Source organism: Ochotona princeps, chromosome 13 (assembly GCF_030435755.1).
Source record: "Ochotona princeps isolate mOchPri1 chromosome 13, mOchPri1.hap1, whole genome shotgun sequence".
NCBI lineage: Eukaryota > Metazoa > Chordata > Mammalia > Lagomorpha > Ochotonidae > Ochotona > Ochotona princeps.
In genome coordinates this window covers 19611453-19638303 of record NC_080844.1, presented here as the reverse complement: position 1 = coordinate 19638303, position 26851 = coordinate 19611453, and the positions used below count along the sequence as shown (strand labels likewise).

Sequence of the window (26851 nt, the reverse complement as noted above, 5' to 3'; positions counted from 1 at the left end):
TAGAACCAGGTGTTCTTTAATGTAATAGTACTTAAGATACTTTGGGAGAATTTATTTTGCATATGTTTATTAACTGTATTTCCACACATTCTTTTCCTGCATATCAACCAAGTATTTTGATATTTCCTGAGCAACTTCTTTTCTTATCCACTAAATATTGATCATTTAGGTAGACAGTAATTTACTGGGGACTACTTTTGAAAACTATTAAATGTCAGATTCAATTTCATCTACTATCATCATTAGAATGTATCAATGAAGACTATATTTTCTTGAAAGTTACCCTAGATTTGATTGAAATTGTCTTACCTTTACACAATCTTTTCTCTGATCAGTTTTCAATATGACACACACACACACATCTATGACCACAATCCCAACATTTATCTATGCTTATAACATTCCAGTATATAAATGTTAAATTTTATTTCAAAACTCTCACAGCTTAGAGAGAAATAAAATCTAAGCATGAATATAGTACATTTCAGGAAAACAAGCTAGCAATTTCATGTTAAACTTTAGGTACCTAGCATTTCTACCAAGAGCTCCTTGCATTCTAAACTCTATAATCAAAAGGCAAAGGGTTGTACATTCAGGAAGTGGAACTACAAACTGAACTTATTTATTTAAATTCAATATAGAATATTTATCAGAGTCAAGGTAGCAATGTTACAAAAAATTTACACAAGAAGAGGAACAACTGACAATGTAGCACCTTTAGAAAAATAATTAAAAGTTTTGTTTCATTTACAGGTAAGTGCCACATGCAGAATTTACAACACAGTAATTTACTGCAATCACAGGGGAGTTCCGTAAAGAAACAAAGCTCATACACTCCAGATTTTCAGAAGGTATTATTGGAATGCTCAAAGGTAATCACAGAATCTGTATATCCTTAGGATTGAGCTGACAAAAGTCATAGAAGGTTTTCATAGTATATATTATATTAGAAAAAAAAAAGTCCACGGCATGGCCACAGCTGCTTTAGTGTCTCTGACAGGTGTGAAGCCGCGAAGAATTACTGGCTTGATGGTGATCGCTCTGCATCCGGCAGGACAGTCCTTCTCCACAGTAACAGCGCTGGAATATCTCGAGCCCGTGCGAGCCTTTCCGCCTGTGCTTCGTGCACACCTGGCCTTCTTTGAGGACCGGCTTACAGATCTTGGACCAGAAGTGCCTGGCGCAGCACAAGCCTGTGGCGCAATCTGAAGAGCGGAGACAGACAGAACCTTCCTGCCCTGGGGCACAGGAAACAGTAGCAAAGGAACATGTCAACTGCTAAGCCATCATCACTTCAGACAGATAATATAGAAAAGCAACTTGCATGTGCTGATCGAGAATGAGTCTTTGAACTTACCTTTCGCGTGATACATTTTTGAGGACAGTGTGGTCCTTCGGGGGTACCCATCCACGGTGCTGTGATCATTACCAAAACTTTCAATGACACTTTCCTCAATTTCCCCTCGTTGAAAATGATGATGGTCAGAAGGCATGCATATTCCTGAGAAAGCAAGTAACACTGATTAACTTACAGGTGGCAATGCTTTAGAGACAGTCTGTTTTAATGGCATAAACTTGCAGCTACAGTGATCTTATTTTAATCACAATCCAAATTTTCTTCCTGGTGTTAACACAAAAAACAAACAAACAAAACCTGGGCCACTTGCACTGTAGACCCCCTCCCCCATGTAACAGTCCCATTTAACATACTTTTTCACAAACTGGGATGGGACAGGGGAGATTTCTACCCATTTTAACATTACCTTTGGGGTAATAAAATTGTCGCTTAAAAATGTTGCTCTTAACAATAACTTGTCTGCTAGAACCTGGTGCGCTCTGGGTCCTGTCAGACTAACTTAGCAATTGCAATGTCAGCTGGCCTGTAAGACGCAAGTCCCACAAGTGACTTCACTGCGTAAAAACCTAGAGTACCGCGGGGTCCTACTTAGGGTCACCACCCCATGACTTTAGTCTGGAGACCTCTGGGAGCCTCTAGGTCTACCCCGCTGAGATTTTAAACATTTGGTAGATGGGGGTAGGGAGTGGGGAAGCGGAGCATTCTAAGGTCGCGAACGTGGAAGGAATGGTGTGTGGGCAAAAAGGCCCACGCGCGAAGGTATCAAGATCTGCCTTACAAATGGCCAGCGCAGATGAGACACTCGGTTCTTTGGCTGGCGACCAAAGCTGCAGAGAGTCACTCTCAGAAAAAAGGAACCAAGATAGCTCCAGGCAGTGCTGTGCGTCCCCTGGGTCAGTCTGTCTTTGGGACTCCACTGTCCTTGTTAAGCCTCCGTCCCAACTGGCCCCTAAAGCCCTCCTTTAGACACTGCCGATTCGGAGGCCAGCCAACGTGTCCAGTGGCTGAGGGTGCACGGGAGACGCCAGGGCCTCCAGCCTTCTCGCTGCTTCTAAAGCAGCGGTTTCAAGAGAACTTCACCTCGGGGTGGCAGGTGGCGCCGGAGCGCTGCGGAAGAACGTTCTCTTGGCCGGGGGGGCTGCAGGCCGAGAGGGAGCCACCGCGGGACTCACCGTTCTTGCAGTAATTCCCGGGGCAGCACATCGCGTGGCGCATGCAGCGTTTGCGGCGCTTCCGGCAGGCGAGACAGATTTGCACGCCGGCGCCGCCTCCACGGCTGGGACTGGCGCAGTACTCCTCGGTGCCGCACTCCTCGTCTTCTGCGCACGGGTACGGCTGCGGGAAGCGGTTGGAGGAGAGAGTGAGGCGCCCGCGCACTCACCTGGGACCCAAACGCGCGTCCCCGCGTCTAAGCCAACCAACCTCTCCAAAGCCTGCTGCAGCCCGCGCCTCTCCCCGGACGCAGCGTTTCCCCAGGCACCCTGCATCACACCCCCCCCCCCCGGGACTCCCTCGCCCCCTGCTCACCTGGTAGTTGTCAAGGGTCAGGTACTTGTTTGCGCCCTCGTACAGGATCCCCGGTGCCGCGCTGACGGCGGAGCCCGGATGCCCGGCAGCGCCGCCCAATGGCGGGGGCAGATTCTTGATGGCGTTGGAGTTGACCAGAACCGAGTTCAAGGTGGCGCTGACTCCGAGCAGCGGGTGGCTGCTGAGAGCCGCCGCTATCAGGACGACCAAGACCGGAGTGGCTCCCGAGGCGCCCAGAGCCGTCATCTCGGAAGGACTCGGTGGGAGCAAGAAGGAAAAAACAGAAGGGGAGCAAGGTCCGCTTTGCAAGCCTGTTCGCCACCGAAACCGTGCTGGCCGGGTTGCAGGGTTGGGGTCCCGGGAGCCCGAGGCGATCCCAGCGTCCAGACTGCCTGGCGCATGCAGCACTGAGCCGCCGCCGCCACTGCGGCTGCCTTTATACCGCCGGCCCGGAGCATTCCGGCCCCTCAGGGGCAAGACAACAAAGCCAGGATGGGATTTCAAAGCGCTGGGAGGGGCTGGAAGGAGGTGTGTTTGTGTACAAGAAGTGGAGCCGTTGACACTCTTCACCCCGCCCCAGCATTGCTGCGCACCCCCCCCCCCCCCACACACACACATACACGCACCACCTCTACCCGGCTGCGGCTCTCCCTGGGTGCACTGGGTACGGGGAGAGCGCTGGAGCCGGGAGACCCTCTGCGCCTGGGGCTGCTCGTGCGCCGGGTTGGTCCTGACCTGACACACGCTGCAGCCAGGGGCCTTGGCACTGGCTGCGGAACCTCGGCTTATCCCGCAGGCCGATCTACTCAGTGTTAAACACAAAGGCTCCAGCGAATCGTCCCTGCCAGAGGTCTACCAGGTGGCCGCTGGGAGTTTGTTCATTGAACTAACCGCTTTTGTAGATTTGAGTTTCTGGATTTTAAGTTTGTTCAAGTGCTACGCCCCCTGCCCTCCGGCTCCCTCAACACACACACACACACACACACACACACACACACACACACCCCACCTCTACCCGGCCATCCTTGTCCGGTCACAGCGAGAAAAATGTGTCAAGAGAAGGGAATTTGCACATCAAACGAGAGTAAAGAAGGAAGAAGAACTAATTCTCTTTTGATGGAAAGTTTAGACAGAGAGGCGAGAGACTGGAGTTTGGAAATTAGATCAGGAGTGGTGTGGTGGGGGAGAGGGAAATGACCATGTGATAACTATTTAATCTTGGAATCTGGGATGAACTTGTTGAGCAAAGACGCCTGAGATCAAAGTGGCCCCGGCCACGGCGGACAGGGTCCAGGGTGCTGGGGCAGCCAGGGTTCCCGGGCTCGCCTCTCAGCGGCGGGCTGACCCAAGGGGATAAGAACCCCTTGGGGGTCAGCACCTCACTTCCTCATTACTCACTCCCACCGCAGGGCTTGAGCCCAAGACTAACCCACCTCCTGAGGGAGGGAGATAAGACACCACCACTTCCAGGTGAAGGGAGGCTGCAACTAAACCACAGAGCCAACCCGATGCTGTTTAAGTTTTTGTAAAACACACACACACACACACACACACACAGAGCAAGTTGTGAGTTTGTGTATTCAAGTAACACCGTGCAGCCTAGTGCCCTGGCATGGGGCTGCCTGCCAGGTGACTGCCTATGCTTTCATTTGGCAGAATGGTTAGGGGAGCCAGGAGCAGGAATATTGATGAGATAGTGGTGCAGGATACTATTCAAATGTTCTTTATCATCATTATAGCAACAATCGAAGATACAGTAATAATACAATGGCAGTAGTAAATGTCAAGAAAGAGACATTATTCTTATAAAAATATATTGGTGATGTGTCAGCGAATGGACAGCTCTTACGTAAATTAGGACACGGAACAGATCCCAAGAGAATTCCTGTTAAGCAGAACAAGACTGGGAGATACGTTTTTGTGCTCTTCTACCCTTCAAGCTATAAAAATGATTCCGTATGGCCGGAACCACCACAGAGGATAGCCAGTGCTAGTCTTGAAGTAATACAATCCTCTGGTTGATAGAAGAGGGGCAATTGAAACAAACTCTGATGTTCTGTTCTACCTCCTTAGGTATCAGCAGTCCCGTGAGGACATTATCTTGTAGAAGAGCTCTCCTGATCCCATGGTGTCCCTCCTGCCCACATTCCTTCCGTTTTGACAACTTTCCCCTGCTTGATTGATAACTTCCACATGCATGCCTACGGTAGGTTGAATCCAACTGACTTTTCTGGGTTTTACTTATGGACAATGATCTAGATTTGGCTACTTCTCTAGAGATTTTTGAAACAAGTTTCAAATTTGGAATTGAAGCAGAGGTATATATATATATTTTTCTATCCACTTTTTAGAAACTGATGTCAGGAACAAATAAAAAATGAACATGACATTCATTGATGCACTCGGTTCCCGCTCGGCAGCTATGGCTGTGCCAGTTAGTGGACTTAAAAGTCCTATAGGAACAGACATTGTAGGGTCAAACTGATGATTGGGGGTACCCTAGTATTGCTTACAGACTATTTATAGTAATGTCAATCAATATGTGGAGGCTGCCAGTGTGCGGAGAAATACACCAACTGCATTAGCTGTGTATGATGCTGAACCATGAAGAAAGAACCCCCTGCCTACTGGAAAGATGTGATTCTCCTCCTGATCCTGTTATCCTATTTAAATATCTCTAGAAATATTCTTGTGCCATACTAAAGCCCTCTCTCTGGGCAGAAGAGATGGCACCTGGTTAATACATGTAATGAACTGCTCTCCATGACCCTGTTTTAAGAATTAAACCATTGTCTGAGAGCAAAAGAAAAGCATAGTGGAACAATTCAATCAGCAAGAGGGAAGCATTGATGGATGGATACTTCAAGTCCATGGAGTTTTGATCCCTAATCATATGTTGTATGTCCTTTGTGGCTTAGCATTCCATGAGGATAGGTGGAATCTGTCATGTAGAGTTAGGGGAGCAAAGTCAGGCATTGTGTTTCGAGAAAGGCCTGATTTTTATTTATTTTTTCCTGATCTTTGTCTTCCTGCTGTAATTGTCATGAGTTCACAGCTAACATCATGACCAGGACAACATCAGAATTCCTGTTATATGCCAAGCATCATATCTGATGCTCTTCCATGCCAGATGAGCTCTCATCAACCTTGAAATGTCTCTGTAGGAGGCAGGTAATGAGCACACAGGTTACATTAGTAGGGGTCACGTAGGCCATCCTCAGAAAGGGCTGTGTACGTAGCAAGCCAACTTTTTGTTGCAAATGGGAAGACTGACTTCCAGTGGTGTCTCCACTGAAAAAATCCTTTCTGTGTTTCCTGATACAAGAGTTCGAGCTAGAGGAGTTTCTGGGGAAAGAGCTTTATGGGGAGCCCCAAGGTTGTACCACTTTACCTATCCAGGAAACAGTTGGCGAGTGCCTGTTACTGGGATTCTACCTCAGAAACATTAAAGGCAAGCTCCTTGTCCTTACCAGTCCATGAATACATGAAACATGAAATGTGCCTAAAATGAGTGAGGCTAAAAATCATATTTTGGTATATATGTGGGGACTTCAAAAACTTAGTGTTGGTTGAATATAAACCAAAATTGAAATGTCTATGAAGAAGTCACAGGTTGTGGTTGAGAACCTGCATTTTCCTATTAACATATTGGTTAATCAATACCATGCCAATTAATTCCATAATGTTGTAAATAGTTGTAAATATTATGTTGGGGTTTTTAATTGATTGGGATGATACTCTGCCGGCTCTACCTTCAGACCAGAGATGGTCTCACCAAGAAACCATTGAACTTCCCAGGACAATAAGATGCTGGACTTTATGCTTGGTAAATACCTCCAATGAAAGAATGTCAACTGAATTTGAACTATGGAAATGCAACAAGGTGGAGCAATCCACCGTGGGGGGAGGGTGTGGGGAAGGGTTGGGGGAATCCCAGTGCAGAAAAAATGTATCACATAATGCAATGTAATTAATTTTAAAAAATGAAATGCAATAAAAATATATGTTTAAAAAAATAAAATAAAATAAAAGCTAAAAAACACCTTAGTGTTAAAACAATAGAGGAAGCTAGATGTGGCTCATTAATTGTGACAAATACCTCTATGGGATGTTAATGGGGAAATGGGATAAGAGGTATATGACATGAGAACCTTTTGTATTACTATAGTAATTTATGTTTCATATATAGAAAACTATTCTATTTCCAAGTTTATGGGAGGTACTATTAAAATATGTGGATTTCTATAATTTTTGCACAAAATCAACTTATCTTTTAATTCTACTCTTGCACAAATGTTTAAATGTATTAATTTATTTATTTTTAGAAGTCAGATTTACAGAGAGAAGGAGAAATCTTCCATCTGCTGGGCACTCCCCAAATGGCCACAATGGCCAGAGCTGATAGGTTTTGAAACCGGGGACTGGAAGGCAGGAACTTTCTCCAGGTAACCCACGTGGGTGCAGGGGCCCGAGGACCTGAGCCATCCTCTGCTGCTTTTCCAGTTCATAAGCAGGGAGCTGGATCAGACATGGGGCATCTGGGACATGAACCAACATCCCTATTTGATCTTGTGCCACACACAGAGGCTTAGCTTAGGACCCCACAGTGCTGGCCCCAGCGCAATCTTTTGAAAACAGATTTAGTTTTATTTATTTTAAGGGCAGAGTGACAGAGAGGGAGGGTCAGACACAAGAGAGATCTTGGATCTTGACAGGGCCAGATCAAAGTCAGGCCCTGGATCTCCACCAGCTCTCCCACAGAGGTGGCCCAAGCCCGAATCCTTGCACCGTCTCGGCTGCTTTCCCAGGCACACTAGCAGGGAGCTGGACCAGAAAAGGAGGAGCAGGCACTCCAACTGGTGCCCCAATACAGGATGCTCCTACCTCACATGCCAGCTTAACCTACTGCATCACAATGCCAGTCCCATGTTTTTGTGCAAGGTGTTTGAAATCACCTTATACTGGGACACAAAACAGAAAGCAGCAGATTCACAAACTGTCGCCAAGAAGTTGCCTCCAACAGCTGGGGGTCAGAGGGGTTGGGACCCCAAGGCGTAAGTACTTAGATTGTTAAATGTTGTCTTATTCAGTGCGATGAGGAACCCAGTTTCTTCTTGAATCTGATTTTAGCAGGACTATGACAGTGTTTAATATTTTGTATCATTTATAAAGGGAAAGGAAGTATGGTTACCAACATGGATTTGAACCTTCTTAGAGGTGACGAGTACTCTCCCGAACCCACCACGTATTTTCCCAATTATTGTTTCATCTGTTACCTGATGTTCTTTTGTTACTGCTACATTTCAGCTCCTCCTTTCTCTCTCTTTTTTCCTTCCTTCCCTTTGCTTAACGACGGGCAGCAGAGAAGGCTGCACAAATGTGCTTCCTTACAGTGAGTGTTGCCAACGCTTTGCTTAGTGCCGATCTTGAATTTATGGCAGGGATTCCTCATTCCTGGTGTTTAAGAAAAAATTTTAGGACTTTCTTATGGCCCTTTAAAAGATATTGGTCTCCATGTTCTTCGTGAGGTTCAAAGCTTTGAGATGAGCCCCTGTCATAGCTCCCCAGAGAGGCTGGAGTTTCCGGGCTTCTCAGTACAAAGAGAAGGTGAGATCTGACAGCGACTGTGCTGCCTTGATCAGTGGAAACGCCCAGTCCAGCTAAAACTCAGCTCTGTGGAAGCTTGCAAACCCACCTCAAAAAGAAGGCTCTGGAATACAAATGCAACACTAACAGAACAGAAACTAGAGGACTTCAACTAAAGCCCTGTGAGGCCTCGAGCAGACTTGTGGTAGCCTTTCTCTTTGTCCTGACAACAGTGAAGGCAGTTGGACGGCTCAGCCCTCCCCTAAAGGATACAGGGTTTCTAACCGTACTGATGGGCCAGTCCTAGCTGAGAGCCTGGGTGAGTGCTTAGCAAGCAGCCTGCAGGCCCGGCGAAAAGAGTTTTCTGAGGAGTCCCAGGGTTGCACCAACACAGACCTGTTTGCCATGGCCACCTGCGGTGGTTCCCGGTCAGGAGACGGGGTGGGGGTGGGGTGGATCAATGTGCCAGCCGTGTGCCAGCTGAGTGGAAAACACGGGGGTCTTGATCAAGTTATTCCAGTCTCTGGGCTGGCTCTGGTTTTTCGCTTTCCAAACAGGAAGCAGGGAGGAAGAAGAGAGGGCCCTCCTGCCTCCTTCCTCCTTCCCAGCCAGGGCAAGACCTTTTGGATTCAGAGCAGATAGGAACATCCCGCAAGGGGCCTGTTCTTTCTTTGGGGATGAAATAATGACATCAGTGCTGTGTTTCTGTCGATTCTGCAGAATCTGTCACGTGAAGCCTAAGTCCCTGGAATTCCTTGAACCAGGCGAATTCCTAAAAGATAAAGGGAGGTAGATTAATAGATGAGAGAAATTGTTATTCTGTCTGGAAATCAGTCGTCGTGTTTTGTTGTTGCTGCTGCTGATTGGTTTTATGATTTTCAGCTGCCAGTGTTTCTCAAACTACTGGATTGTAGTGGGATTTGGAGGTGAAACCAGGTTTGTGTCCTAATTCCCCATCCTTACAATGCCAGAGATTGGAGTGAAGAATAGGCGAGAGACAGGACTTGGAAGTTTTGGCGGGAAAGGGCAGGGCGTGTAATTGGTTGAAGGGGTCTTTTGAAGAATCATTTTCAGAGGAGTTCCGCAGTCAGCATGCAAGCTTGGGAGCTCCCAGGCGGACAGGCCTGGTCCCGGGCGGGCGGTCCCGCACCCAGGCCGGCCAAGCCCCGAGGCAGCGGTGGGTGTGTGCGCGCCAGGGCGCACCGGGGCTGCGCTGCGCTGTCACAGCCTGCCGCCAGCATACAGTGGTGTAAAATAAAGCTTGTTTACAAAGGCCCTCTTTGATGAGCGAAGATCAAACGGTCGGGGCACCCCCAGGTCTTAATCAGACTTGAGCCTGGACGGCATTTCCATCAATGGTCGGTTTGCTCGGCTTTGAGCCGGACTCCGAACTCAGCACATTCACGCGGCGGCGGGGCGGGTCATCCCGGTGGAGGTCCCCGGCCCGGTCGCCGCAGATCCATTCACACTACAATGGCAGCTCTGGGTTTGCTGCGTCAGTTCACGGGCAAATAAATATAGCGTCCTTCGGACTTAATTAGAGGCAGGGGAGGGGAAGGGCGACGGAGAAGATTACAGCTCCCGGGGACCCCAGGCTCCGCGGTGTCTCCGCCGCCGGGCGGGTGGGAGAAACCCGCTCTTCTGCTGCCCCCTGGTGGGTGTCTCCAAGAAGTTCTTACTAGGAAGATCGGGTTTATTCAACTTGAGGTTTACTCCACAGACTGACTTTCCAGGTTCAAATACTTGTACGTTAAGAGCTTTACCTCCGTTGATGAAAACACTTAGAAGATACTCCCTTGTCTGTCTTAGTGGTCCTCATATTGTGTTGTTCACAAATAACTTAACTCTTCGCACGTTACAATGATGTCTGGTAGTGCAACTAACATGATAGATATGTGTGAATATATTCATGTGTGTATGAATATGGAACTGGGATCCAATAACTAGGACCTCAGTAAACTGAATTCTTTTGGAGGCGCCAAGCTGCACACTTCATTCCTTTACAAAAATGTCAGGGTCTCCAGATTATTATAAAGTTACATTATAGGCAAATCCAAGACGAAAACAAATATTAGGAAAGTTTGTACAGGTTACTATTTTTTAAAGATTTATTTTTATTTGAAAGGTAGATTTACAGAGAGAGAAGGAGAGATCGAGATCTTTCCACTGGCTCACTCCCCAAATGGTTGCAACCGTACAAACAGTGATACAAAGCCAGGAGTTTCTTCCAGGTCTCACGCGGGGGCAGGGTCCCAAGGCTTTGGACCGTCTTCCACTGCTTTCCCAGGCCACAAGCAGGGAGCTGGATGGGAAGTGAAGAAGCCGGAACTCTAGCTGGTGCCTTTGTGGGATGGTGGCACTGCAGTCAGAAGATTAGCCTTCTGAGCTACTCCCCAAGTGACTGCAATGGCCAAAGCTATGCTGAACTGAAGCCAGGAGCCAGAAGCTTCTTCTGGGTCTCCCCTGCAGGTGCAAGTCCCAAGGCTTTGGGCCATCTCTGTACTGCTTTCCCAGGCCACAAACCGGAAGCTGGGTGGGAAGTGTAACAGCCAGGACACAAACTGGTGCCTATATGGGATCCTGGCACATGAAAGGCAAGAATTTAGTCACTACTGGGCATGTCCGGGACCCACCCAACACCCTCATTGGGTGGTGAGTGAACGGGATTGGGGAGGGGCGCAACCTCGGGCCTGCAGGATTTAACCTCCGGCTGCCAGAGGCGAGCCGAGGGCTGCGGGAGAGGACGTCTAGCTCGGATCCCGAACCCAGTCCGCCATGTGCCCATGGCTCATGGCGGGCTGGGCCCGGACATGCCTGGGTGCGGCCTGCTTCCTTCTGGGGTGAGTACGCCGAGGGGGGAGGCCTCCGTGACTGGGCATGTCCGGGACCCACCCAACACCCTCATTGGGTGGTGGTGTGTGAACGGGATTGGGGAGGGGCGCAACCTCGGGCCTACAGGATTTAACCTCCGGCTGCCAGAGGCGAGCCGAGGGCTGCGGGAGAGGACGTCTAGCTCGGATCCCGAACCCAGTCCGCCATGTGCCCATGGCTCATGGCGGGCTGGGCCCGGACATGCCTGGGTGCGGCCTGCTTCCTTCTGGGGTGAGTACGCCGAGGGGGGAGGCCTCCGTGACTGGGCATGTCCGGGACCCACCCAACACCCTCATTGGGTGGTGGGTGAACGGGATTGGGGAGGGGCGCAACCTCGGGCCTGCAGGATTTAACCTCCGGCTGCCAGAGGCGAGCCGAGGGCTGCGGGAGAGGACGTCTAGCTTGGATCCCGAACCCAGTCCGCCATGTGCCCATGGCTCATGGCGGGCTGGGCCCGGACATGCCTGGGTGCGGCCTGCTTCCTTCTGGGGTGAGTACGCCGAGGGGGGAGGCCTCCGTGACTGGGCATGTCCGGGACCCACCCAACACCCTCATTGGGTGGTGGGTGAACGGGATTGGGGAGGGGCGCAACCTCGGGCCTGCAGGATTTAACCTCCGGCTGCCAGAGGCGAGCCGAGGGCTGCGGGAGAGGACGTCTAGCTCGGATCCCGAACCCAGTCCGCCATGTGCCCATGGCTCATGGCGGGCTGGGCCCGGACATGCCTGGGTGCGGCCTGCTTCCTTCTGGGGTGAGTACGCCGAGGGGGGAGGCCTCCGTGACTGGGCATGTCCGGGACCCACCCAACACCCTCATTGGGTGGTGGGTGAACGGGATTGGGGAGGGGCGCAACCTCGGGCCTACAGGATTTAACCTCCGGCTGCCAGAGGCGAGCCGAGGGCTGCGGGAGAGGACGTCTAGCTTGGATCCCGAACCCAGTCCGCCATGTGCCCATGGCTCATGGCGGGCTGGGCCCGGACATGCCTGGGTGCGGCCTGCTTCCTTCTGGGGTGAGTACGCCGAGGGGGGAGGCCTCCGTGACTGGGCATGTCCGGGACCCACCCAACACCCTCATTGGGTGGTGGGTGAACGGGATTGGGGAGGGGCGCAACCTCGGGCCTGCAGGATTTAACCTCCGGCTGCCAGAGGCGAGCCGAGGGCTGCGGGAGAGGACGTCTAGCTTGGATCCCGAACCCAGTCCGCCATGTGCCCATGGCTCATGGCGGGCTGGGCCCGGGTGGCCAGTGCGCCATTTGGCGCCAGGCTGTGCCTGCTGGCCGCCCGGCCGGGGAGCTCTGGGGTATTGGACATCTGAATCGCTGCTGAGATAGCTCTAGAGTGACCCCACTGTTTCTGGGATCTGAGTCAATCCTAAAGATTCCCAATGCCAGTAACTCTTCCTTTGAAGAACTTCCAATCCCTTAATAATGCTGAGCTTTGAACACCTATCAAGTAAAAGATAAGCTCCGGCTTGGGTAGCAGGCTGGCACCTAATGGTCCTCGGAGCAACCACGTGCAGGTGCGTGATTTACAGCTAGGAACGGTCCCAATCTGGGATGCCACAGCTGGGATGAGGTTACCACCAAGGGGTGTATGTGCTGGAATGGGGGCTGCGTTCTATCTAGGAAACAGTTGCAGTCACCCGAGGCACTAGTGTGGGCTGGGATTGGATGCACCAGGCCGGTTCAGATCCCAGCACCATCTGGTGTTATGGAGAAACAGGGTAGATGTGGGACTGACTAGGCTGGGTCTCAATCCCCTTCAGAGCCATGTGTGAGCTGTATGTGGGTATGGACGAGCCATGGCTGGGCTGAAACATCCAACAACAAGAGTCAGAATGGGGTGAAAGCCAGCCAGGAAAAGCCACTGTTCCTGCTAGGACAGGAGGTGAACTGAGTAGGGTTGGCTCAAGAACCCCCTGGCAAGCGCAAAATCTGGCATTGGGAGGGGTTCTGATGGAGGAGCCTGGGCAACTCCTCTGGCAGGACACAGTCCCTGCAGGTAAGCGCGAGAAGCATGATTGGAAACAGCCCAGAATAGGCCATGGAAAGTTTCCCACTGGCATGCATTCGGCATGGGTCAGGAGCAGACCAGGCTGAATCAGTTCATGTCATCCTCTGGCAAATCCGATCACCAGAACAGAGTGTGGAATGGGCCGGGTTCGGTTGCGACAAAACCAGTACACATTATGGAACGCCAGGGCGTGGTTGCCTGTACTGGATATGAATGCAGCACCCATCCAGCACACGTGAGATCCAGGAAGGGAGGGGCAGAGCTGGCGGGGGGGTTAAGGGGCTGGTCCCCTCGCTGGACAACCACTCCCACTGGAGAGTGTTGGCTGGGATAGAGACAGACACGACTAAGCAAGGCTACAACACCTGTGCGCTGCATGTGGACAAGATCAGGGCCACAGCATCAGCTGGCAGAAGCTGGCACTGGAGACTAATTCTGTTGAGTCAAATCACAGGACCACCTAAAGAGTGCATAAACCGGGACAGAGAGACCTGGGAGGGAAAAAGTGGGTTCCCCCTTCTTGGGTCACTATTCCCGTGGGAGGGCATGAAAACTAGGACGGGGGCTGGGATGGCTAGACAGAGGCACTCAACAACATCTGTGAGGGCTGGATGGTTGAGTCGATTAGATAGAACTAAGCTTTAATACCCATTGACAAGTACCAGAGCCAAATGGGATGGGGGACAGACTGGTCTTTTGCTACACAAATTGGCAAACCAGGGTAGGGGGCAGGCTTGGTGGGGGTTATTGTGGGTCGCCCCGACTAGGCTGCAGCTCCCACTGGTTGATGTAAGGGCCGAACCAGACTGGACTGCAACACCCATTGGTTCCAGTGCAACTCGGGACTGAAAACAGAACCAACACAGCAATTGCAACCACCAGCTGATCAGGGTGATGGACTGTGCCGGGCCCTGTGCTTGCTAGAACATACAAGAATCTGGTCTGGGAATACCTCAAAGTATCTTTGGAGATCTCCCCACTTGAACTGCTGGACTCAGAATTCTAACCAAGAAAAGACAGAAGACAGAATAGGACAATCATTCATCTCAGCTACATGTTGGCAGCGAAATATGGGACAAATGGAGACTTCATGATGGACCATATCAATCAGTGGACCACCTCATCGAGCGAAACTGGCAGTGACTCATAACTGGAGAACTATTAACTCCACTTGAGCACATATCTCAGAGCATGCCCCACATCCGGGACTTGGGGTGGGCGGGAAACCGGGTGGGGCTTCTCCCTCAATATCCCCTTTTACCTCAGATACATGATGGAAACAATATGGACATAATAGCATTGCCCACCTCCCTATCCCCCTGAACCTTTTTTTTTTTTCTTCTCTTTCTTGATTTTCCTTCAACTATAGTTAACTATGTAAAGATTGTCAACAACAATACAATAAAATGGATTATAAAAAAAAAAAAAAAAAGAATTTAGTCACTAGGCTATCGTGTTGGGTCTGCAAACTAGAAAATATATGCTCTTATTTTAGTATTCTGTTGTAAAATACAGGGATATAAGTGACTTTAAGAAGAAAACCAACCTCAACCAAATCTTCTTGAAATGGGTGCCGGTGTTGTAGGGCATTTGACAAACCTTTCCCAACACTGTCACCGTGTTCTGAGTGCCAGTTTGGGTGCCAGCTGCTCTGCCCCCAATTCAGCCTCCTGACAGGCAAAGTGCTTGGGTTCCTGGCACCCATGTTACAGAGCTTGATCATGTTCCTGGCTCCTGCTTTATAATCGCCTAGTCCTGCCTGTTGCAAGCATTTGCCGAGTGAAGATATCTGGCTCTTGTTTCCTCTATCTTCCATTTAAAAAAGTAAACAAGTGCATACATTCTTTAGAAAGAGGGTGAGGGTGGTGCCCTGGCGTAGCATGCTAAGCCTCCATATGTGAAGCCAGTATCGCATATGGGCGCCAGTTTCACTCCTAGATGCTCCACATCCAATCTTGGTACAACAGCCTGCCAAAGTCCTGGGAGACCCTCATGAAACTCCTAGGTCCTGGCCCCAGACCCACCCAGCTCCTTTGCAGCCATTTGGAAAGTGAACCAGCAGATGGAAGATTCTCTTTCTCTCTCCCCCTTCTCTCTAAATCTGCCATTCAAATAATAAATAAATAAATTTAGAACGCGCGAGAGACATGTGGACAGTGAGGGCCAAAGTTTTGAGGTCTCAGGTGGAGGAATTCATTTGGAAAAGGAGGTTTTAAGGCAGTGAAGTGTGCAGGCTGCAGCAGGAGGTGTTGGTGGCTTTTAATTAAGATTTACAGTAAGAATCCAGGGCAATAGTGAGAAGATAGGGAATGTTCGAACCAAACCAGAGAGGAGAAGCTAAGGAAAATGACATCAAGCACAGAAAATAGACGAGAAATTGCTGAAGAGATGAGCCAGGGTAAGAAGGCACCCCGGGCTCAGCGAGACAGGGCAAGTCATGGAAGGCGCCCGAGGCTCCTCTTCCCCATCCCGGCTCCTGCACCCCGGCTCCTGCACCCCGTCCCAGCCCCAGGCTCTGGAAGGGCAGATTTTTTTTTTACTGCAGCTGAGAGTTCCTCCAAGGCCACTTCTTGATTTGTTTGTCTGCCTTCAGCTGGTGAAGCCCTCGTGGGCTGGCCGAGCGGGGGCTCCTGGGCCAGGTGCAGCTCCTGGAGGCGAGGCCTCAGCGTCCACGTGAGGCGGCTTTGCACGTGTGAAGGCTAGAAGGGTTCCGCAGCCGTGAAGGCCCCCGCCAGGAGGGCTGGGGAGAACTTGGGGACCCAGGCAGAGCTGGCCCTGGGGGGCCTGGAGCCCCTGTCGGGGACCGTGCCAAGGGAAGCTCTTGAACAGAAGGCGAGATGGAGACCCCAGGGAGGGCAGCGGCGAGGAAGGCGAGCCCTCGGCGTTGGAAACCCACACACATCTTGGTAATTGTAAGTTTTGCTCATTTAATTTTCTAAAATAGCGGTTTGTGGGCATTTATGTGTATCAGTTTGTGTCAGGCTAGTGCAACGTTGAAGCTCCAACCAGGAAAAACACTAAAAGAAAGGGAAATTTTAGGTTACTCATTTGGGTGTTTTTATTGGATGTTTTGCAATATTCCAACAAATATGTATTACTTTGATGTATTACTTTGATTATGCCAGGCAATAACTATATTTATTTATTTGAAAGGCAGAGTTGGAGGGAGAAAACAAGACAGAAAACCTTCTGTCTGTTGGTTCCTTCCCCAGTTGGCTCCAGGAACTGGGCCTGGGCCAGACTGTGGCCTGGGGAGACCCTTCCAGCTCCCGCACATGCGCAGCCATCACCAAGGGCTTTGGGCCCTCTCCCACTGCCTTCCCAGGTGTGTTAGCAGGGAACCAGTTCAGAACTGGGGAAGCTGGCACTTAAGCCAGCGTTGTAGGCTTAACCAACGTCACCAAATTGCCCCACATACCCGTGTTTGTGTGAGAATTTCAGCATCTGACCCCTTATGCCATTGTTTGCTCCAAATGCCAGGATTTTACTTTTCTTTTTTAAACTTTTATTTGAAGGCTGAGTTGCAGAGGAAGCGGGAAGGAGAGACATCTGCTAGTTCACGCCCCAAGTAGCTGCAAAGGCTGAAGCTAGGCCCGTCTGAAGCGAGGAGCCAGCAGTTTCTTCTGGGTCTCCCATGTGGGTTCAATTTCTCGAGGCCTTGGGCCGTCCTCCACTGCTTTCCCAGGACATCAGCAGAGAGCTGGATGGGAAGTGGGGCAGCCAGCACTCCAGCTGGTGCCCATAGGGATGCTGGCACGGCAGGAGGAGAATTAGCCTACTATGCCATCGTGCCGGCCCCTGGATTTTATTTTTCGTTATGGCTCACAAATATTTAGTTTCTGTGTTTGCGTATACATACATATCACATTTTCTTTGTTAATTCCTTCATGAAAGGATGCCTAGATTGATCCCATGTCTTGGCTATTGTAATTAGTGCTACAATCAATAAGAGAGTAGATATCTCTTTAAGTAGACTGATTTTATTTCCTTCCTATATCATGAAAACCCAGAAGCTGGACAGCTGGTCACAGGGGATACCTACTTAAAAGGCACTCACTGTGGCAATGAAGACTAAACCAGAGGCTGTGGTGTAGGCATCCCAGACTGGTGCTGGTTCCAGTACTAACTGCTCTACTTTCAACCCCAGCTCAGTATCAGTGGCCTAGGAAGGCAGCAGAGGATGCTCCAAATCCTTGGGGCCCTGAACCCACTTGGGAGACCCAAAAGGGGCTCCTGGCTCAAGGCTCCTAGTTCATGGACCCACCCAGCTCCAGTATTGGAGGCCATTTGGAGACTGGACCAGCCGGTGAAAAATTGCTCTCTGCCCTCTCTGTGAATCTGCCTTTTCAATAAAACTATTTAATCTTTTGTAAAAAATGTTTAAAATGTTTCAGTTGACATAAATGTTGTATGCCTGGAGTATACATTATGGTATCTCAAATGCATATATACATGTTTTTACCCCAGGACAAATATGAATATCCGCAGTATATGTTTTATATATAATATATATATATATACACCATTTTTACAGTGAAAACACTCAAAACCCTGTTTTCCAGCTTTTAAAATTTGATTAGATAAATATCAATTATACTATTCTCTACAGTCATCCTGTATCCCAGAACTTTTGCCTGGTAACTATAACTTAGTGCCTGCTAAATAAAATCCCCCCATGCTCCTCCCTCACTACTCTTCCTTGCCTCCAGTAACCATCATGTCATTTTAAATATCTATAAAATCAACTTTTAAAAAATGTTATTTACTTGAAAGGCAAAATTAAAGAGAAATGGAAGGAAGAAGAAACAGGGAGAGGGCGGGGGAGGGAGATTGTAAGAGGTCTTCCATCCACTGGTCCAGTCCCCAAATGGCTGCCACAGCCAGGAACTACGAGCTTCATCAGGGTCTCCCATGTAGATGGCAGGGCCCCAGCTTCACCTCTTTCTCAGAAACAATGGCAGGGAGTTGGATTGGAAATCAAATAGTCATTGAACAGTAGCCTAACCCACTCCAACAGCCCCAAATCAGCTTCTAAGATTCCGGCTGTGAGGGGGATGGAACGGTGCTTGTTTTTTGGGGGTTGGCATATCTCACAATGTTGTGACCTCCAGTTCCATCCAGACATGGCAAATGAGAAGGTTTCATATATGTGTGTATTATATACATATTTGTTGTTGTTTAGGTTAAATGCTCTATTTTAAATATGGGAATGCATTTGTGTTTGACAATGAGTTCATTTCCCTTGGATATGTACCCGAATAGTGAGATTGCTAGATCGTATTGTAATTATATTCTTTGAGGAAACTCGGTGTTTTTCTGTAATAACTTCGTTAGTCTAATTTTCTACCCATAGACAGTAAGTGTAACAGTTCCTGTTCTCTATAATCTCACTACCACTTGTTTCCTTCCATCTTGTTGACGAAAGCCAGTCTGTGCAGAGCGAGGTGGCTGCTTGTGGTTTTGGTTTTGATTTTCCTGATTCTTAGAATATTTTTTCTCATCTATCTGTTAGCCAGTTTTATGTCTTGTTTTGACAAATGCCTGCTTAAGACTACTGTATTTTATAAAGATGTTTATTTTCTGGAAACAGTTATGGGGGTGGGAGAGAGAACATGAGCGAGTGAGCGAGCGAGCGTAAGGGAGGTCTTGTATCTCCTGGTTTGCTCTTCCAGGTGCTGTCTCCAGGTCTCCCATTTGTATGCCAGGCAGCCAGGCCCTGGGATGTTTCAGGAGTTTTTCCCGGGCCATAGGCAGGGATCTGGACTAGAAGTAGAGTTAGCTGGGACATGACCCAGTGTGTCACACATAGCAACTCTATCCACTGTTCCACAAGGTCAGTCCCTACTGCCCCTGTTTTCAGATGGGTTATATGGAATGTGTGCGTGTATATTGCTATAGAGTTGCTTGAATTCCTTATATATCTGGTTACTAACTCTTTGTCGGACATACATAACTTGAAAATATTTTCTCCTGTGCTGTGAGATGTTCCTTTCAACATTTGAACATTCCATTGAATATTTCCTTTGCCATTCAAAAGCTCTTTGCTGTTTTTTTTTTGCTTGTGATTTTCAGGTGTGATCCAAAAACTCCTGGAGCATTTCAATATCCTGAAATATTCCATCATGTTTTCCTCCAATTGTTTCAAATGTTACGTTTATGTCTATACTCCTTTTAGAGTTGATTTTTGAATGTGCCGGAAGTTCAGAAAGGAAGGACTAGTTTAATTGCCCTGACTGTCCAATTCATGCTACGTGCTCATTTATCAAGGATATCAAGGATTGGCTGGCTTGTGTTTTACTTCTAGGATCTCTATTTCGTGCCGTTGTTCTCTGTATCTGATTAGATGTCTTGATCGCTGAGCTTTGTAATTAGTTTCATTTTAAAAATATTTATTTGAAACAATTTTAAAGAGAAAGGAGAGAGAGGTTGTTTAATTGGCTGATTGATTGAATCTACCTGCTGTTTCACTCCCCAAATGGCTCCAACAGCCAAAGCTTGAAGTAGAACTGGCGGCCATGTGGACAGTATCACAGGTGGCAGTGTTGCCCACTCTGCCACAGCACTGTTTGCAGTAACATAGCCTGAATTTATTTATTGTTAAAGGTTTGTTACATAGGAGAGGAGATTGCAGACCCATACATGCTTCTGAGAGATTTATTAATTTGAAATAAAGTAAGGGAAAAGATCGTGTCGTTTTGTGGTCACCAGGGTTTTGACGGGGTGGAGGGTGGGGAGATGCCGCACAGCTCTTTGCTGCTGGATCCCATCAGCTCCAGGGAACAGAGATGGTCCCCTAATTGTTTTCCCCAGGGACCCTGTCACCTGGGGGTGGAGGGGGAGAATGTCTTGAGGGTGTTGGTTAAGTAGTCCAGATTGTTCTGAGATGGTGTTGGTTTTGTTGTACCAGGTACGAGGTACCACGTCCCATACTTGCAGGTCCTGGCTGTTTTAGTATGTCCATAGCCTTTAAATGCTTGGTGGAGAATTTGACCTGTACCATTGATCAACCCGATCTTTCCATCTTTTGGTGAGGCACTTCAGGTCCTCTGTTGAATCAGAGAGACCAGTTGTTCTGTCTTTCATGTGCATCCTGATATGTTGTCCCTCTCTACAAAGATTCAGCAATGGGAACTGCCCAGTCCTATAACATGTGCTCTTAAAGCCAAACCAGATGGCCGTGTAGTGTTCCCTGAGGTTGGTGACAGGTGGAGTGGATCCAAAAGGCAGACCCCTAAGAGCCCCTGTTGAGTTGGTTGTGCATGCTGGCAGGTGTTGGCTCAATCTAGCATGGCCTGCCCCTAGTCCCTAAACTTTATGGTGGGTGCTACAGCATAATTAGAGCAACCCCCAAAACCCTCCACCAGACCACCCAAAACATGGCTCTTAAGATACTGGCAGGTGTTGTGAGTTAGCCCAGCAAGTCATCGCCCAGCCTGGCTCCTGTGTGTGAGGGCAGGTGCTTTGAGCTAGCTCAGCAGGTCATCCCCAGCCCAGCTCCTGTGTGTGAGGGCAGGTGCTGTGAGCTAGCCCAGCAGGTCATCCCCCAACAAGCTCCTGTGTGTGAGGGCAGGTACTTTGGCTTGATCCAGGGAGGCCCTGCGGATTCTACCTTCCAACCCACCTTGATTACCTGTAGAGGCAGTGGTTTGATCTGTGCAAGACCCAGAATCATTTGTAGCTGAGAAACCAGACCTCAGGGACCCATTTTCCAACCTGTCCCCTGTCCTTAGCTACCCCACACATTCCTGGTTGCAGCAATGACGGTGGAGTGGTCCTGGCTGATGTGTACCCATGGTGGCATGATGGGCACTTCCTCCTCTTCCCACAAGAACTTGAAAGAAAAGAGAAGAAAAGAAATAATAAAATAGGCAACTATCCTTGCATACTGGTAGAGAACACAGAGCTGGCATTAACCAAGACCAGAATGCCCAATAGCCATTGGCTGCTTTTCTCCTGGCAGTGTAACTCTTGCCTGCATATAAGACAACTGAGGCCATTGCCTGCAGCTGGGGTAACTAATCTATTTTAAAGTTAAGTAATACTGTACTTCCTGGTTTATTCCTCACGCTCAAGGTTGCATTGGGTATTTGGGGACTGTTGTCATTCTGCACAAATTTTAGTAGTGTTTTTTGTATTGTTAATTTTTCTGTATTCATGGGGATTTCACTGAGTTTAAACTGTTTTAGGTGGTGTATTTTAACAGTATTCCATGTCGTAAACACAAGATGTCTATTTCTTTGTGTCTCCTTTGATTTTTTTTTTCATCAGTATTATTTGGTTTGCATTGCAGAGCTCATTGGCCTCTTTTATTAGCTTTATTCCTAGTTATTTTGTTTTCCTTTTAGCTATTGGAAACTGGATTGCCTTAAAATTTTTTTTTTTCAGATTAGATGCTATTGGTGCATAATGTTGCTACTGATTTTTGCACATTAACTTTGCAATATAAAAACTTGCCAAAGATGTTTATTAGACCCAGTGTTTTGCTGTGGAATGTTTCATGTTTTCTCTGTATAAGATCGTCTTGTACCATAGCAATGATGACCTCATTTCCTGCTTTCATGGTTTTTTTTTTTCATGTCAATTCCTATGTTTTTTGACCTGATTACTATGAGTTGGAATCATTTCTTCATTAAAATTTCTTTTCATATCCGAAAGCAGCTGAGGTCAGCCTGATTACACTTTAGTCACCCATCATATCTCCCCTTCTGCCTTGTAGGTACTTATTGGCTAAAACTTCCCTCTTGGTTCTGCTGTGGCTGTGTCCTAGGCATTTCCGTATGTCAAATTTCCATCCATTTTCATTTGTTTCAAAAAACGCTTAGATTTCCTTCTTATTTCTTAACCCACTAAGTATTTAGGAGTGTATTGAGTTTCCATTTATTTATGTAGTTTTCAACATAACTTTAATTGACCTAGATTTACTTTATTGTAAATTGAATAATACTGAATATGATTTCTGTCTTGTTAAATCTGTCAGGACTTGTTTGTGATATAACATGATCTTTTCTGGAAAATGTTCAGTGTGTTGTTGAGTATAAAGTATATTCTAAAAGCATCAGATGGCATGCTTGGAGAAGTCTGTTAGATTTAGTGTGTCTAGTATACAATTTACCTCAACTGTTTCTTTGTTGATTTTCTGTCTGGATGATCTTTCCATTTCTGAAAATGGGGAGAAAAAGTCCTCACAAATTGTGTATTGGATTATGTATCTCTCTCTGGTCTATTAATATTTACTCTGTATAGGTGAGTATTGTGCTACTGTTGTGTGCAAATAAATTAATTTCTGCTGCCTGAATGAACTCTTTATTATTATGTAAGGATATGTTTCATCTCTTATTGCTGCTTTAGTATGTTTTATCTGTGATAAGTAGGGCTACTCCTGATTTCTTTTGGGCTCTATTTAAATGGAAGGCCCTATTATATACCCTTTCATTTTCAGTGTATTGTATGATGTTAGAGGTGAAGTGAGTTTCTTGTTACCAGCACATGTTTGTGTCTTTTGATCTGTTAGTTCTTTGTCTTCTAACTGGATAATAAACTTTGCTTACATCGAAAGTGATTATTGATAGCCTTTCAGCAGCTAAATGATAATTTTTCCATTTTTATATTCCTTTCTTTTTCTCTCTCAACGTCTTTGATTGTGTTCAAGTGATATTTTCTCATCTTTTTTTATTTCTGCTTATTTTGGGTAACTCTTGTATAGATTTTTTTTGCTTTGTGATTACAGTGAGGCTTAAAAAATACATCTTTTATTATTACAAGCTATTTCAAATGGAAATTAAGTTGGTGTTTGTTTTAAAGATAGGAATAGAAACAAAATCAATGAGAAATATTAGTAAAGAACTATATTCTAACAGTTCAAATAGCTGATGCCAGTTTTACATTTTTGTGTATTGTCTATAATTTAACATATTGGCATAGCAGTTTTTATTTAATTTATTTTGTAATACAGGTCCATAAGCTCAGGGATTTCCCTTCCCCATTCCCCAATTCCCTTCCTCCCACTGATTTCCTCTATTTTAACACAATAGTTAGTCCTTTAAAAATGGTCATAAATCCATCATTCTGCTATTGAAGTATATCCTGACATTGTAGGACCTGTATAACAAAGACTATCAGACGTGAAGGTGTATATATCTCTATTCCCAAATCAAAGATGGACTCCCAATGAAACCGATAAATATATCGACAATAAGATACTGGATTTTATACCATTGTCCATGCCTACAATGTCAGAATACACTTAAATAGGAGAATGATAATACAGCTGTTTTTAATCAGATTTTTATTAACACTAAAATATAAATGGGTTACAAAGCATGCTAATGATGTTAGAGCATTATGAACTTGTTTCTATGGCTCTGGTAATGAATTTTCTGCCTTCTGGCATTTTCTTCATTAGTATCTCTCTCAGTTTGAAAAACTTCCTTAACATCTCTTTAAGACAGGTCACTGGTTGGTAAATTTTGCCAAGTGTGTAATTTCTCTGTGTTTTCTTAAGAAGTGTCTATCTGTCCCCCTCATATCTGAGGGATGCCTTTATGGGTCCTGTATTTATGACTGGGAGGGTTTGTTTCTCTGTTTGATTCTTGTCTCCTCACCCAACTCCCATGAGAACAGTGGCATTCTTGGCATCCTGGATCTATTCCCTCTTGATATGCAAGGTTTCTGTTGAGAAGCCCATGGCTAGGGGAATTGCTTCCCAACCATTTGTTATTTCATTTAATCTTGAAGATCTGAAATTTAGCTCTTGGCCTTTATTCTTGGAGAAGTTGCTTGTAATGTGTTTTAGGGTAGGCTTAGTTCACTTGAATCTGGTGGTTTCTCACCTTCTGTACCTAGAAAGCTGTTCTCTTTGGTAAAATTGCAGTTATTCCTTAATATGTTTCCTTTCTTTTATAAAAAGATTTATTGTTTTATTTTTATTATGTGTTGTGACGATCACTTTTGGTCAACCCTCTTGGGAGTTCTGTGCTCCTCCTAGATGTTGTTTCCCATTTTTTTTTCCCCAAATTAGGGAAATTTTCTTTTATTATTTCATTAAATACATTTTTATACCTAGCTTCTCTTTCTGTACCTTCTGGAACTCCCATAATTCTTATATTTTGCCTTTTAATAGTGTCTCTTAATTCTTGAATACTTTTTTTTTTTTTTAGCTTGACCCAGCTCTTCTTCCAGCTTTTTGATTGTTTCCCCATTTTGACAAGAAATATGTCCCAATTCTGATATTCTTTCTTTTGCCTCCTTAATTCTATTATTGAGACTTTCCATTAAATTTTTTATTTGGGGCCCAGCGCAGTGGCCTAGCGGCTAAAGTCCTCACCTTGAAAGCCCCGGGATCCCATATGGGTGCCGGTTCTAATCCCAGCAGCTCCACTTCCCATCCAGCTCCCTGCTTGTGGCCTGGGAAAGCAGTCGATGATGGCCCAATGCATTGGGACCCTGCACCCACGTGGGAGACCCGGAAGAGGTTCCAGGTTCCCAGCTTCGGATTGGCGTGTACCGGCCCATTGCGGCTCACTTGGGGAGTGAATCATCTGATGGAAGATCTTCCTCTCTGTCTCTCCTCCTCTCTGTATATCTGACTGTAATAAAATGAATAAATCTTTAAAAAAAATTTTTTTATTTGTTCCACTGTGTCCTTCATTTCCAATAATTCAGCTTGATTTTCTTTGTTTTGTCATTTCCTGTGTGACATATTCCTTAAATTCCTGCATGTGCTTCTCATTGTTGATAAGAAGCTTTATAACAAGAATTTTTAATTCTTTATTTCCTAATTTTCTCAATGTCTTCCTCAGTTAACTCTGAGGTTGGCAAAGACTTTTGCTCCTTTGCAAAGGAGTGTTCAGTAATATTCACTGTGCCTCTGTCTCTTCTTTTGTTCTTGGTCATTGTACTTCTGGTTAGCAGATTCTTCTCCTTAGGGCAGATTTCTAAGCTGTGTCACCTACAGGTCTGCAATTCTGTTTTACTTATGGTGGTTGGTACATGATTCTTTGTTTGATGTCACTTGTACCACTCCCTCCAGTGAGTTTCAGATTGGGTTCTTATGTTAAACTTCCACCATGGTCTCCATAGCCTGGTCTCCTGTTGTACTGTCATCTCTACAACCTTTTCCCCCACTTCGACTCGAGTAGTTCCCAGGATTAGGGAGATACCAGGTGTCCTATATAGCTAGGTTGTTGGCGGTGTTGATCTTGCCAGAACCTGCTGGCTGTTAGGTCTAAGGGCCACACAGACCTCTTTTGATTTATAAGGTGCCAAAGTTGGTATTATTTTCAGTGTGGGACCAATGCAATGCACTGAGCTCAGTGAATTTGCTCCCAGCTCACTGTTGTCCTTGCTGTCTCAAAGCCTTTGCCACACTGTATGAAATGGTGCCTGATATGCCACTGGTGGAGCTCTGGAACTGCTGGCTATCAGGTCTGGAGACTACCTGGACATTTTTTGGGTGGAACCTGTAGGATGCCTTGTTATTGCAGTTTGCTGAGTCCGAAATTAGTTTGCTGCCGCTTAGTGCATGTGCAGTCCTGTCCCATAGCCTTTGCTTCCCTACACAAGATGGCATCCTATTCAGCTCTGCTTGGGGTTTGGGCTGTGAAATACTCCCTGTTCCTGCACTGCTTGTTTGGAATCTGCTGCTCTGTCTCTGCTCCTGGTAAAATTAAACAAGTCAGGAGTATGGGCATTTCTTTGGGTTCATGTTCTTAGTTCCTGGTGAATTTCCCTTCCCACCTGGTTGCTGATGGAGTTCTGGTCACTGGTGCTGTTCAGATCACCACTTACGGAGTGCTGCTGGAATGTCTGGTCACTGCAACCCCACCCCAGTGTTTCTGCTGCTTACCTGTGTCCATCAGTCTCCAGGTGCCCCTCCATCATTGGTCTGTCTTCTCATATTTCCTGGAATGTGTACTTTCTGCTTCACACTGGCTGATGCTTTTTCATCTGTTTAAACATGTCCTCACCCTATTCTGTCTTCTTGATTCTCTTCTTTTTTTTTTTAATTAATTTATTTTTATTGGAAAGGCAAATATACAGACAGAAGGAGAGACCGAAAGATCTTCCATCCACTGGTTCACTCCTTAAGTGGCTGCAGTGACTGGAGCAGAGCTGATCCAAAGTCAGCAGCCAGGAGCTTCTTCCAGGTCTCCCAAGGCTTTGGGCCGTCCTCCATGCTTTCCCAGGGCACAAGTAGGGGGCTTGATGGGAAGTAGAGTAGCCAGAACACAAACTGGCAGCCACATTGGATCCTGGTGCATTGAAGGCAAGGATTTATCCACTGGTCTATATCGCATTAGGCCCCTTGCATCTTTCTGAAACATCAGTAAATCAGGTGTTTTCTCATTTCATTTTGTCCTAAAGATCAAGTAAGCTGTTCATTCCTCTTTTTCCCTTTTGACTGTATTTCTAAATGTCTGACTGTAGAAGAATCAGTGGGCTCAGTTTGATTTGTTCTGTTTTTTAAAAAAAAATTTTATTTTTATTGGAAAGAGAGGAAG

The 26851-nt window shown here is 46.8% G+C and overlaps 1 protein-coding gene across 1 annotated transcript; it reads right to left on the bottom strand.

Moving 5' to 3' along the window:
- Window positions 1-573: 573 nt before the first annotated feature.
- On the bottom strand, window positions 574-3246 carry DKK1 (dickkopf WNT signaling pathway inhibitor 1). Its single transcript, XM_004583390.4, has 4 exons — window positions 2885-3246; window positions 2530-2692; window positions 1358-1501; window positions 574-1238 (listed from the first exon to the last, which is right to left on the bottom strand). The coding sequence occupies exons 1-4, from the start codon at window positions 3128-3130 to the stop codon at window positions 985-987; spliced, it is 807 nt and encodes a 268-aa protein (XP_004583447.2). The 5' UTR covers window positions 3131-3246; the 3' UTR covers window positions 574-984.
- Window positions 3247-26851: the final 23605 nt, after the last annotated feature.

Excerpts from the sequence above, each read along its gene's own strand:
- DKK1 (XM_004583390.4), bottom strand. The coding sequence starts at position 3,130 with ATGACGGCTCTGGGCGCCTCGGGAGCCACTCCGGTCTTGGTCGTCCTG. Across the intron at positions 2,693-2,884 it reads TGACCCTTGACAACTACCAG|CCGTACCCGTGCGCAGAAGA; the intron begins GTGAGCAGGGGG and ends CGCTTCCCGCAG. Across the intron at positions 1,239-1,357 it reads AAAAATGTATCACGCGAAAG|GGCAGGAAGGTTCTGTCTGT; the intron begins GTAAGTTCAAAG and ends CCTGTGCCCCAG.